Source organism: Stegastes partitus, unplaced genomic scaffold, assembly GCF_000690725.1.
Source record: "Stegastes partitus isolate 25-593 unplaced genomic scaffold, Stegastes_partitus-1.0.2 Scaffold0, whole genome shotgun sequence".
Classification (NCBI taxonomy): Eukaryota; Metazoa; Chordata; class Actinopteri; family Pomacentridae; genus Stegastes; species Stegastes partitus.
The window spans coordinates 2,623,487-2,635,631 of NW_007577731.1; the positions used below are offsets into that span (position 1 = coordinate 2,623,487).

At 42.6% G+C, this 12,145-nt stretch overlaps 1 protein-coding gene across 1 annotated transcript in view; it reads left to right on the forward strand.

Moving 5' to 3' along the window:
- The window catches only part of LOC103364249 (low-density lipoprotein receptor-related protein 8), a 105,383-nt gene that overhangs the window by 55,534 nt on the left and 37,704 nt on the right, over positions 1–12,145 (forward strand). Inside the window, exon 5 of the mRNA XM_008291344.1 lies at positions 11,383–11,772. Coding sequence (XP_008289566.1) covers positions 11,383–11,772 — 390 coding nt within the window. The remainder of the gene's footprint in view (positions 1–11,382; positions 11,773–12,145) is intronic.

Sequence of the window (12,145 nt, forward strand, 5' to 3'; positions counted from 1 at the left end):
AAGTTCCTCATTCTGTACGTTAATGCAGCGCCTCTCTGTAAGGCTCCGTTTTAGCTCCTGTCTCTTTAAAGCTCCCTTTCCAGGAAGAGCTGTCTGCTCTGACCGGTCAGCTGGACTAACTAAAGTTCATTACCCACCACAACCCGACATCGATGAGGACAGACGCCTTTAGCAGAAGCGGCTGAAGTGAGGAAATAGTGGCAGACCGCGAGAAAGATGCTCATTCTTTGTTTGAAGGCCGAACTAGCCACCAGCGGGCGTCGTGTAAGCGTGTTACATGGTGACACAAGAGCCTGAACCTTAAACGAGGCATTTCAGGAGAGAATTACTCTCCTTGTAAGTTTAAAGAGCTTTTACATGCGCAAAAATCAGCCATCTAACACAGTGAAGAGAAGATAATATGGGCTCCTTAAGTGCTGCAGACTGAAGGCTTTAGATCTTCAGCGTGAAGTGAAGCTGGGGAGACATTACCAATTGGTCTGACTCAGTGTCTCTGCTCACTGCGGGTTCGCTGTTGGCAAGAAGGCAACCGGAGAATCGACTTCAAAGCAGCATTAAGTCTGCTGTACGTTCAGGTTTACAAGAGCGAGCGAAGATGAGTAAAATAATGCAGAAGCACTTGTACAAGAAAGCGAATAAAGCTTTTTTAATTAACAGCGTATGTTTCCACTTGCAAAGGCTGCAAGTATATTATAGTGGTCCTCAGATGTATTCATACCCTCCCATTAAAGAAGGAAATAAACAGCTGAAATACGTTGAAATTGACAAAAGTATTAATAAATAAAAATTTAAGAAAAATCATGACAGGAGTTTTGAATTGTGGTTCAACAGAAATATTAAAAAAGAAAATTAAAAAAGAAAAAAACAAAACAAGCATGATGGGACCTGTAAACTAGTTGAACAACCCTTTGAGCCAATCACTGCCATCCGGTGTTTTCTGTAACTCTCAGTCAGACTTCTGCACCTGTTGACAAGTGTTTGGATTTCACTGCTCATCAGCGAAGTGCTCTAATTTGCCCGGGACAGTTTTTATTTTTATTTATTTTTTTAAATTATTCTTTTCAACCAGAATTCAAAAGCAACATCTTATTTCACTAAATTATAATCTAGCAAATTTTGATTTATTATCACTTTTTCCAGTTTCTAGTTATTTGAGTGACTGTTGTGAATTCTGCCTTTTCTTTAATAAATGTGAGGACGACTGTAGGTGCAGGTGTAGTAATATTAAAGTGAAACTCCTCCAGCACCACCGAGCATCCGAAGCTGAAGGATTACCAGGAAATAAACAAGCTGCTCCAGTGTCTGTCTGTCTGCTAAACCTTTTGCAGCTCATTTCACATGAAGCGTCGCCGTCGCTGCTCCTCATTCACGTGTTGTTTTTGAATTCTCCAGACATGCTGCTGTTTAGCCTGAACACTTAAAGCCTCTTTAAGAAGGAGATTATTTTGTATAACTTTATATAACCGACGTTCGACAGTTTCTGTAACTTTCTCAGACAGACGATCTGACATTCACGCCCACTCATGATTGGCCTGCAGTGCAGAGGTGAGAAAGGAGCTGAGATTAATGGAGAAAGTAACTTGTTTTTTTGTACCAATGCAGCTTTTCTGACTGGTTTCATGTGCGTAGATGAGTCTCACACCAGAGCTTCCTCTCTATGATCTTTTCATTCCATTCATCTACTAACACTAATCCCTTCTGATGTGGTTGAACAGTGCACATAACCGAACCGTTAACGTCTCGTAGTCCCACAGTGAAGTCCACCAGCGCACTGGGTTATTACTGAATTATTGAATTCCTATGGACTGACAGGTGAATCATTTATCGGACACTGTTGGTGACCAACGCAGCCCCGTGTGGATCCGCCGAGGGAAAATCAAAACAAAGTTTATTCCGGTGATTGACGTATGAAGTTATGTTCCACTTCGCTGCACCTTGTGGCTTTATTTACGCTCCCCGGCTGTCAAAAACGTCGGCACAGTAATAGGTGCTTGTGGGCTCTATTAATCATAAAGAGCTGCATCTCATAATAAATAATGCCGGGGGGCAGAAAAAATATAGGAACTGTCTGGGTTGTCTTGTACTACAGCGTGAAGGGAGAAATAGTGGCTGTCAGACGGACTGTTGGTGCTTAAGTTGTGCTTGGTTTAAGATTTAAACTCACTTTCTGGGTGTCATGTGATGACCACAACAGTGAGCCACAACATTAAAACCACCAGCTTAGTATTGTGTTGGTTCCATTTGTGCCGTTAAAGCAGCTCTGACCTTTTGGGAACAGGACCACTACGGGGTCCTGTGAATGGATCTGGCTTGTTTAAGGCATATCCCATGGATGTTGATTAGATTGGGATCTGGGAAGTTTGGCCGGGTAAATGCCTGAGGCTCTTGGTCGTGTTCCTCGAGCTGTTCCTGAGTAGTTTTTGTAGTTTGACGTGATGCATTGTTGTGCTGCTGTCAGGGAATACCACCTCAATCTGAGGTGTTTTTGGTTTACATTAGGTGATGCATGTTAATGTAACAAGGGCTGCAAGGTGGTTAGCACCGTCGCCTCACAGCAAGAAGGTCACCGGTTCGCGTCCCGGTGAGGACACCCGGGATCTTTCTGTGTGGAGTCTCCATGTTCTCCCCGTGCAGCGTGGGTTCTCTCCGGGTTCTCCGGCTTCCTCCCACAGTCCAGAAACATGCTGAGGTTAATTGGTGATTCTAAATTGTCCGTAGGTGTGAATGTGAGTGTGCTTGGTTGTCTGTCTCTAAGTGTAGCCCTGTGATAGACTGGTTTCCTGTCAAGGTGAACCTGCCTTCACCCTGAGTCAGCTGGGATAGACTCCAGCCCCCCCGCGACCCTAATGAGGATTAAGCGGTGTATAGAAAATGGACGGATGGATGTGTTGACACAATGATGTCCTAATTACACCAATAATGTCATATTGTGTGTAAGTTAAACTGAAATCATTTGGTTTGAAGTTAAACTTAATTTGTTTTAAACTCATTAAATTGGCTCAATACCTTCATTTTTCTCCAACTTGAGTTCAAGATAGCAAGTCCTTAAAAAGTAACAATAAAACTTGTGTTATCTCTTATTAAGTTATTGGTAGAAAAAATACCACTGATTGTAGATTAGAGGCTAATTCCAATCAATACAGTTTATATTAATATAGAAGTTGTCATTACTTAGAAACCTATATGACTGCTGCCTTCATTTTGTTGTTGCTGTTGTTGAACCCATTTGTTTTTCGTGTGTTGTGCTCAAACCAGCCTAAAAAGACGACCAGCAGGGACAAACGCACAACATTTGGTTGGATGTTCGCTGAACCAGCAGGTTGTACTTTAAACATGAGCATCCTTTCTTATGCTTTCATGAGCAGGACTAATCCTGCTCACAGCGAGCAACGTGTTCCAGCTCACTTTGCACTCTCACTCGTATTTACTCAAACATGTGTGCAGAATGTGCACACCCAAAACCGACCGAGCAGGAGCCTTCACGGTTTATCTCCAGCCCTCTCTCTGCTATTAGTAGGAATTTATAGCCGGGCGCAGACTGTAAAAAGTAAATCTTGCAGAGGCATCCTGCTAATTGAGTCATCCACATGCTGAATTATGTATTAAGTAGAATCTAGCCCTCACCAGAGAAAGCTTTCCCTGATCAACATTGCATTAAACAGCGGCTCCGGAAAGGCTCTACAAGAAAGTTGAACTGTGTCCTCAACCCTCAGCGATGTGGAGATTAATGTGCACTTACTCACAGGGCATTTCTTTTGAGCACATATGTCTGCTGGGATGTCCCGCGAGGCGCAGTCTGGATTTTGTGTGTTTGTGTGTGTGTGTGTTTTGCTCTTAATGTCAAGTTGAGTCGACTGTCTGGAGTGTGCATACGATGCTTCTTCTGCGAGGGTTTTGCTTCTTTCCTTTATTCATATTTAACGCTGTTGGGATTGTTACGAGGCAAACAATTACATCCTGCATCCCTCACACCTGTCTCGCCGTCCCCGCGGTGGAAACACAACTGGCACGTAGCGGAGATAAAGCGTTTACAAAAGGCCGTTTTGCAGGTCTGAAGTGCTTTCGCTGACAAAAATTTCTCCCCTAATTTCATTCTGCTAATCGAAATCGAGACGGGTTTTCAATTCAGCTAAACGGGGGGTGTTTTGTCTGGTCTCGGCTCGCCTTTGTCCTCACCTCGTGGCCCTCGTTTAGCTCCCCCTTTTCAGGCAGTAATGATATCAGGGACTCCATTCTTGTATTCTTGTCCCGGTTGTTAGATGAGAGAGTTGTCTCCTCTGTGTTACAACTGTGTTTGCTCTGTAAATTGTGTGGCAGCCACTTAGCAATTTCCCCCGGTGAGGCAGTGCGACCTGCCTGAACCGAGCGGCGGTGTGAGTCTGCTCCTGCCTCCGTTGTGTCGGTGTGTGTTTGTGTGTGTTCCGATGACCTTGCTGCAGTGGAGCAGAGCGCACAGGTCCGAACCGTCCCTTAGGTTTATGAATAGCTATGAGAATCGCTGGGAGGACGTTGAGCTGCACCGACAGCGTCTGACATGCTCGGAGGTATTTGCGCACGGACAAATAAAAAATGTATGTTTGTGTACGCTTGCAAACAAACCTGGATGTCTTCCTCCTCTCCCCCTCTGTCCCTCCTCCCGTGCTAAAAAATGATTTCTCTACCTTTCACACTCGATTGTGTCTCTGCTCGTGCGTTCGGCCTCTTCATGCAAACACACACGGGCAGCCCACACTCATCAGCTGTAATGCTAATGCGAGCAGAGCGACCAGTCATCGCTTCCCTCTGCATCCCAGCCACTGGTTGCCGCGGGCAACAATCTCCCATCATCAAAGCTGCCACAGAAAGTGGGTTACGCTGCCAGCCTCTGACTAGCACAGCGGGAGTCGCAGCAAAGGTTCTGCACCAGAGGAGTTTGGAAAGCAATGTGACGAGTTCTGATTTGTTCACTCTATTGTTCTGTGTATTCGTGGTACGTCTGTTATAGCTGCAAACAAATATAGTTTACGTAGATAGTTAAAAAACACAGTTTGGTCTGAAAATACATTAAATCAAGGAATGAAAAAGTTGCTATTCTATCACTAATTTAAGAACGTAAGCCCTGATTGCTAATGTTGGAGAAATAAACAACGCAGTACAAATTGTGTTTCCAGGATTGTTGACTTTCACTGCAATGTTTGAATGTAATTATGCCGTTAATAACTGTGACATTTATGTATTTTAGTTAGGGCTAGCTATAGGGTTTTCTTTTCCCTAACAAAACAGCAACTCGATAACCCAACACTAAATGTAAAACCTTCTTTTATGTCGGATAGCAAAGCTGTCGGATGGTCAAGACGGAGGTCGAGATACAAGGAGGGCTTGATGCTGGAAGGCTCATTAGTTGTTAATATGTATTGTTCATAGTTGTTATAATAACTAGTAGGGCTGGTCCCAATAGCACTTTCTGCTCTCTGGATATTAAGGCCCAATTAATGATGAATATCCAAATATTCGGAGTGGGTAGGGGGACACTTCCACCCCGGGGCAGCGCTCTGACGGGGTGGAAGTGTCCAGAACACACCGGCAGTACTTGGCTGCTGATGCTAGTTTAGTTAGCGCTCACACTTCTGTTTCCACCATCGCCGCCGCCGCCACCATCCGTGTTTACTTCCGTAAACACTGAGCACGCTCACTGAATGTGACGTCGTTGTGTCCTCTTCTGCGCATGCGGGACACTTTTGGGTCGTATGAAGTTCACACAGCAGATCACATACAAGTTGCATTTACCTGGAAATGTGAAGGAACTCACAAAGAAATCCTCATTGAGCATCAAGTCCTGCAGTGTGAACGTAGCCAATCTGTGGGATTGTTCAGTCAGATAATACGCCGTTATCCTGACTGGTGACATCAAATGTCATGTTGGAGCCAGAATCCAAGGCTGTCGCTATGTTAAGGCTGTTTTTTATGGGTTTTGTTAATTTTTCCTAACAACCTGTCAGATAGCAAGGTTTAGGATTGTTAAGGGTCGGATTATCGAGTCACGACTGTATCTGTACAATGACCATCACCTGGGCTTTAAAATTTTCATAAAAATTGCACTCAGCTGTACTGTGTGTTTAGGGCTTATCGGCGAATCCTAGCCTGCAAACAAACCACTTTAAGATGGTGAATACAGTAAATATTACCGTCCTCCTGAGTGTGTCGACTGCTGACATTAGCGTTTGTACCTGCTGCAGCTGCTTCATTCTCATGATGAAGGCTTAATTTAAAAAGCTTTCTTACATCAAATGCCCTCCCACACGCAAAAGTCATTTCCCTGCATTTGTTGAAGCAGCTGCACCGAATTGTGTAAATAAATAGATAATAAATATGACTAAACAAGCCAGTGGGTGAAGCACTGGGTCCCTCTGTGACTTATTTATCACTTAAAACCCACTGACTCGTAAAACATTATCGGCAGATGGTCTGTGGGCTCAAAGTTGCTCAGAAAGTCTTGAGATTCATTTGCTCGGCTTTCCCACTGGAAAACAAATTCTCTCTCCACTGTAACCAGGCCACTCATGTATGTTACTAATGGGCTTCCCCTCGTGTAATAATGCACATGTTTACTGGATCTCCTTAATTATTTAGTGCCGAATTAGTATAGAGTGTGGGTAGCAGGGGCAGTAGTTACGAAACACTTCAGAATCAGATGCAGCTTGTCTAATATTAATGAACTCGATCCGCGACACTTGTTTTCATTTCGGCTGCTTTCCGCGTGCTTCTCCGGCAATCACGACGGTACCAGTGAATTAATTAAAAGCACTGATGTTTGCACAGGAAGAAAGACTGATTGTAGCATATGGTGTAATTACACAGGATAGTAAATAGAACGTTATCGCCCGATCTGATGTTTATGAGCTTCGGATACGTTCACCCAGTTATCCTTGGCACGCGGCGCTCGCCATGTTCATCATTTTGCACTCTGCACTGTAAAAAATGAACATTTTGAACAAGTAACTGTTGTTTTATGGATTTTCTCCATTTTGTTAAACTACAGATAATAACTAGTAAAAATAAATGAATAAATGAATTTTTATGTTGACTGTAAAACAAAACAAATAAAAATCAAGCCACAACTGTAAACGATGCATCCATCAAAAACAATCTGTATTTTTATAAATAGAAAATTTTCTCTGCATATTTTTCTGGGATTCCTGCTGCCAGATTGTCATTGTGTTTTTTTATTTTTTAATTTTTTAACTGATTTAATTTAATTTAATTTAATTAGATTTTATTATTTTTCCTGCATATTTTTCCGAGATTCTTGCTGCCAGATTTTATTGGGTTTTTTTATAGACTTATTTTATTTAAATTTAATTTAGTTTAATTTAATTATTTTTCAGCCTATTTTTCTTGGATTCTTGTGCCCAGATTTTCATTATGCTTCTTTTTGTAATTGTAATTTTTTTTACTGATGTATTTTATTTAATTTTATTATTATTTTTTTTTTAATGCATATTTTTTTGGGGATTCTTGTTGCCAGATTTTAATTGTGTGCTTTTTTTTTTTTTAACTGATTTTTTTTACTTTAATTTTGTTTTATTATTTTTCTGCATATTTTTGTGGGAGTCTTGCTGCCAGAGTTTCATTGTGCTTTTTAAAAAAATTTTTTTTTACAGATTTATTTTATTTTATTTTGTTTATTTATTTATTATTATTATTATTATTATTATTATTATTATTATTATTATGTTTTTTGTATTATATTTATACAGTGTACTATAATATTACATTTGTCTTTTTTTTCTGATATAAACTGATGTGGATTCCGTGTGCTTGTAGTGTTTAGCAGCCCACTGACTATCATTGGGTTTAATGGTGGTTAAATGCTGATTCCTCTGATATCCGTTCAGATATATTCTGTTTGATGTGTTCAGCAGCTATTTAAATACTGACCCCTGCTCTGATCTAAGTATCTGTAATAGTTAGAAATGATGTGTGAGGCTGATACTTGATTAGAGGTTTCTGCTGCAGGTCGATGGCAATACGCTACAGCTTTGCAATTTGCTGATTCTGTGTAAAACGTTGCAGAACAGCAATCCTCTCCGGTAACCGTCCGTAACAGCCGTAGGCAGCGGCGTCGGAGCCGAACTCCCTGCGGTTTGCGTAAATATCAAATTCTTCTTCTCCCCACGCCGGCCTCTGTGCCGTTATGGGCTCACAGCAGGACGTCCGGCTCTCCTCACAGGCTTTCAGCTCGACATGACCAGATAGAGAAAGAGCTGGAAAAGGAAGGGGCAGAGAGAAAAGGGTTCAGGAAGGCCTTGATGTTTGCTTTGTAAAATAAAAAAAAATAAAAAAAGGAGAGGACAAAGAGCAAACCATCACTTCCTGGAAAGAAACCATTTTATTTAGGAACAGAAAAAAAGTCATTTCGAGGTATGAGGTGAAGAATTTGGTCAAGAACAGGACTTTAGTAACTTACATACTTAACTACAATATGATGCCATAGAAATGTGCAAATTAAATCTGTTTATCACAGAAGTAGCCACAACTAGCCCGAGCTAAAGCTTGTTTGCATGTTATTCCAACATTTTTCCTATAATTCAACATTCAGTAGTGAAGCTCAAACATCTTAGAAAATGTGTAATACCATATATACATAAATATAGCAGTTGCTTGTATTTTAGCAGCACCAGATGAACAAACACCTAACAAGCCTCGTAGAGCCGAGTAGCAAACCTCCAGCCGAGGCCTCGACCTCTTGTGGAATTCACATATTCATATCACATTTTTAAGGACAATGATAGTTGCTTTTGATATTTTTTATACCTTAAAATGTGTTAAATTAAGGTTTTTCAGGTCATATAAATGTGGGTGACAAATAAACAGAGAAAGCTGGACCTTTGACCGCAACACTGAGGCGTTCTGGTGGCTCCTTTATGCTGTAGGGGGCGTTTTGGTGACATGGTTTTGGTGCACTTGAGAAAGGTCACTGCAAATCAAAGTTGTTCTGAGTGACCACCTGTCTCCTGTGATTACGTGTGGGCGTGGTCTCTTCCAGGACGAAAATGGTCCCATCTGTAGGGCCTGAGGGGTGACTGAATGGTTTGATGAAAACGATGTGAATCATGTTCTGTGGCCTTTGTCATGACAAGATCTTAACCCAGCTGAACACCTAGCAGAGATTTTTGCTGGCACACCAAATGGTGGAGCATCTTTCATAGGGAATAGTGTTCGTGCCTCCAGCAGAGTTCCAGAAACGTTGGAGAATCAGTGCAGTTATAGTGGGTGAACACCTTACTAAGAAACCTTATCTTGGTTTTCTATTAATTCATCTGGTCTGTTTCTGTCACACCACTTGCCAGCTTCAGACTTCAAACCATTGTTTAGCTTCGCTGTTTAACACTATATATACACATCAGCTCCAACAATGGGACCCAATATTGTTCCTCTTTCGTCCACCAAGACAGCTCTGACCCAACGGGCCATTGGTACCAGACATCTGGATTTACCACCAGAACGTTGGCAGCCTGTCCTTTAGGCCCTGAGTGTTGTGGGGTGGGGTCTCTGTGGATCAGGCTTATTCCAGATCTATACGGGACGTATTTGTTCTGGATGTTTGCGTTTGTTTTGGGCTCTTTGTTGTGTTCCTCGAGCCTTTTTTGTCATGTGGTGGAGCACATTGTCCTGCTTGTGGAATGCTTTTGCTATGTGGGGGGTGTTCTTGGTCTGTGCTGGTGTTTAGGTGGGTGGTACACGTCAAAGCAATATGTGATATCCAGGACTCAAGGCTTCCCAGCAGAACTTTGTAATTCCCTCCACCTGTCTGTGGTTTTGCTGTTATGGCTGTATTTATATCTACATTTATAGCGTCCCAGCTTTGTTGGGTAGAATATCAGATTGAACAAATGTGACCTTTTGACTTTAAACGGACCATTTTTACAACATCGTACACACAGTCTGAAGGCCCCGGCAGAGACGGGATGAAGTGAAAGACTTTCCTCTATAGCAGTCGGACCACTGAGCATTTCTAATTGGATCACAACTTAGTCATGTTGGTTATAGTTGTCAGTGTGGCTGGTCAGGATTAGATTAGATTAGATTAGATAGAACTATATTGATCCCTTTGGTGGGGTACCTCAGGGAAGTTGTTGGGATGTGTTGGTATTTGTATTTTAATATGTGTACAAGAACAAGACCATCATGCAAATATGTTGTTTTTTCACCTAGAACAGTGCTGTGACTGTGAGTTTAGACTGATTTGTTTACTGACACCAACACTCAGCTTTTTATACGACATAAGCTTATTATTGTGCAACTATTGTGCCAACTATTCCAAATGATATAATCAATGAAACAGAAGTCGAGTGAAAGGAATTCAAAAGAGCAAACATCTTGATGAGTGTTTGTTTCTGAAAGCCGGAGCTCTTGATGTCTTTTTGCTGCTAACAGACAGGAGTGCCGGAGCAGACGAGAAGAAGCACCAGAAAGACAGAGATGTTTTGAAAAAGTACCGCGATAGAGATCCATCACCGAGAGCAGGAGGATGGCAGAGGGAGCTCTATTATCTTTCGCTCTGTCGGAGAGGAAGCCTCTCATCATCTTCCCTGAGATAACTACGTCTCCGGCTCTCCTTTTGTCTCAGCTACGTTTCCACTGTTGACTTTTAGCCTATCTGAGAAACTCCATTTCTGTCTCCGAGCCCATCTGTTTGAAATTAATTCAAACCAATAAGCCTCTGGTTTTTTCTTCCTCTCATCTACTTACGGCCGTAGCCAGTCCGGAAACTTTTGTTCTGTTCGCTGTGAACATAAAATGGAAACCCTGAAGTTTATTTTTTTTGTTTTTTAAAATTCTTAATTTCAGTTTGGATTCATTTTGAGTAGTTTCAGCAGTTTTCGGAATTCAATATATACACAGTCATGAACAAAAGTTAAGGGGAATATTTAGAGATCAAACTTGATATCCCAATTCCAGCACAGCGAACGAATTGTCGGCTATTCGGCTATTCGGGTCTAGCCCTGGAAGTAATCCTCCTTAATTGGTCCATTAACTTTGTGTAAATGGCACCAAACAGCCCCAGAGCATAACACTACCCCCGCCATGCTTGTTGGTAGGTAGAATGTTCTTGGGCCTCACCTTCTGTTTGGTCTCTTGTCAGTCGTTGTGGCTAAAATAGCTCCATTTTTGTTTAATCTGACAACAGAACTCTTCTCCAGAAGGCCTTTTCTTTGTAGATGTGATCAGTAGTAAACTTGAGTCGAGCTTTAAGGTGCTGCTTCAAGAGGCATGGCAGGCTCTCGGCCCAAACGCACTTGGCTGCTGTTCCTGCTCCATTGTAATCAAGGCAGATCATGCAGTCGCTCGTTTGCCCTTCAAACTTGTGTCTGACTTTCATTCTCTCTGCTCGTCCTCCAGATGCCAAGGCCTGCCCCAGCGGAGAGTTCATGTGCGCCAACCGCAAGTGCTTGGCCACCGTCTACGTGTGCGACGGCGACGACGACTGCGGAGACGGCAGCGACGAGCTCAAGTGTTCGTCCCCCCTGACCTGCGGGCCCAACCACCTCCGCTGCAACACCTCCGAGTGCGTGCCGCTCATGTGGAGCTGCGACGGAGACCCCGACTGCTCCGACAGCTCGGATGAGGGGCCTGAACGCTGCGGCGGCGACGGGGTCCCGTACCTGCTGAACCGCAGGGCCAACTGCACAGCGGGGGAGTTTCGCTGTGCCAACGGGGAGTGTGTGCGGCTGACGTGGAAGTGTGACGGAGATCCAGACTGCAAGGACAAATCTGATGAGTCCGACTGCCGTGAGTTGCTTTTTCTCTCTATTCATTGCATCTCTTTGTCCTCCCATCAGACACTGTACTCCCCCTATGGAGCTTGTTTTTTCTCTTCGTGTTGCTGGAGGAGCTTATATATGTTCTCTATTGTTTCTATTCAAAGGACTGTCCTTCTAGCTTACAGTAATACAACAAAATGATGTGCTGTGTGAAAGACTTTCTGCACATATGGATTATAAAACAAAGATGAGAGAGAGGGCTTTTGTACAGGAGAGTGTTGTAAATAATACAGAACCATGGTTGAAGATTTAAAGAGGATAAAGCTCTGTTCTAGTTTCATGCAACATATTGAAGGGTTGGATGAAGTACAGTCGTAACTTGATAATGCGACACTAAATGT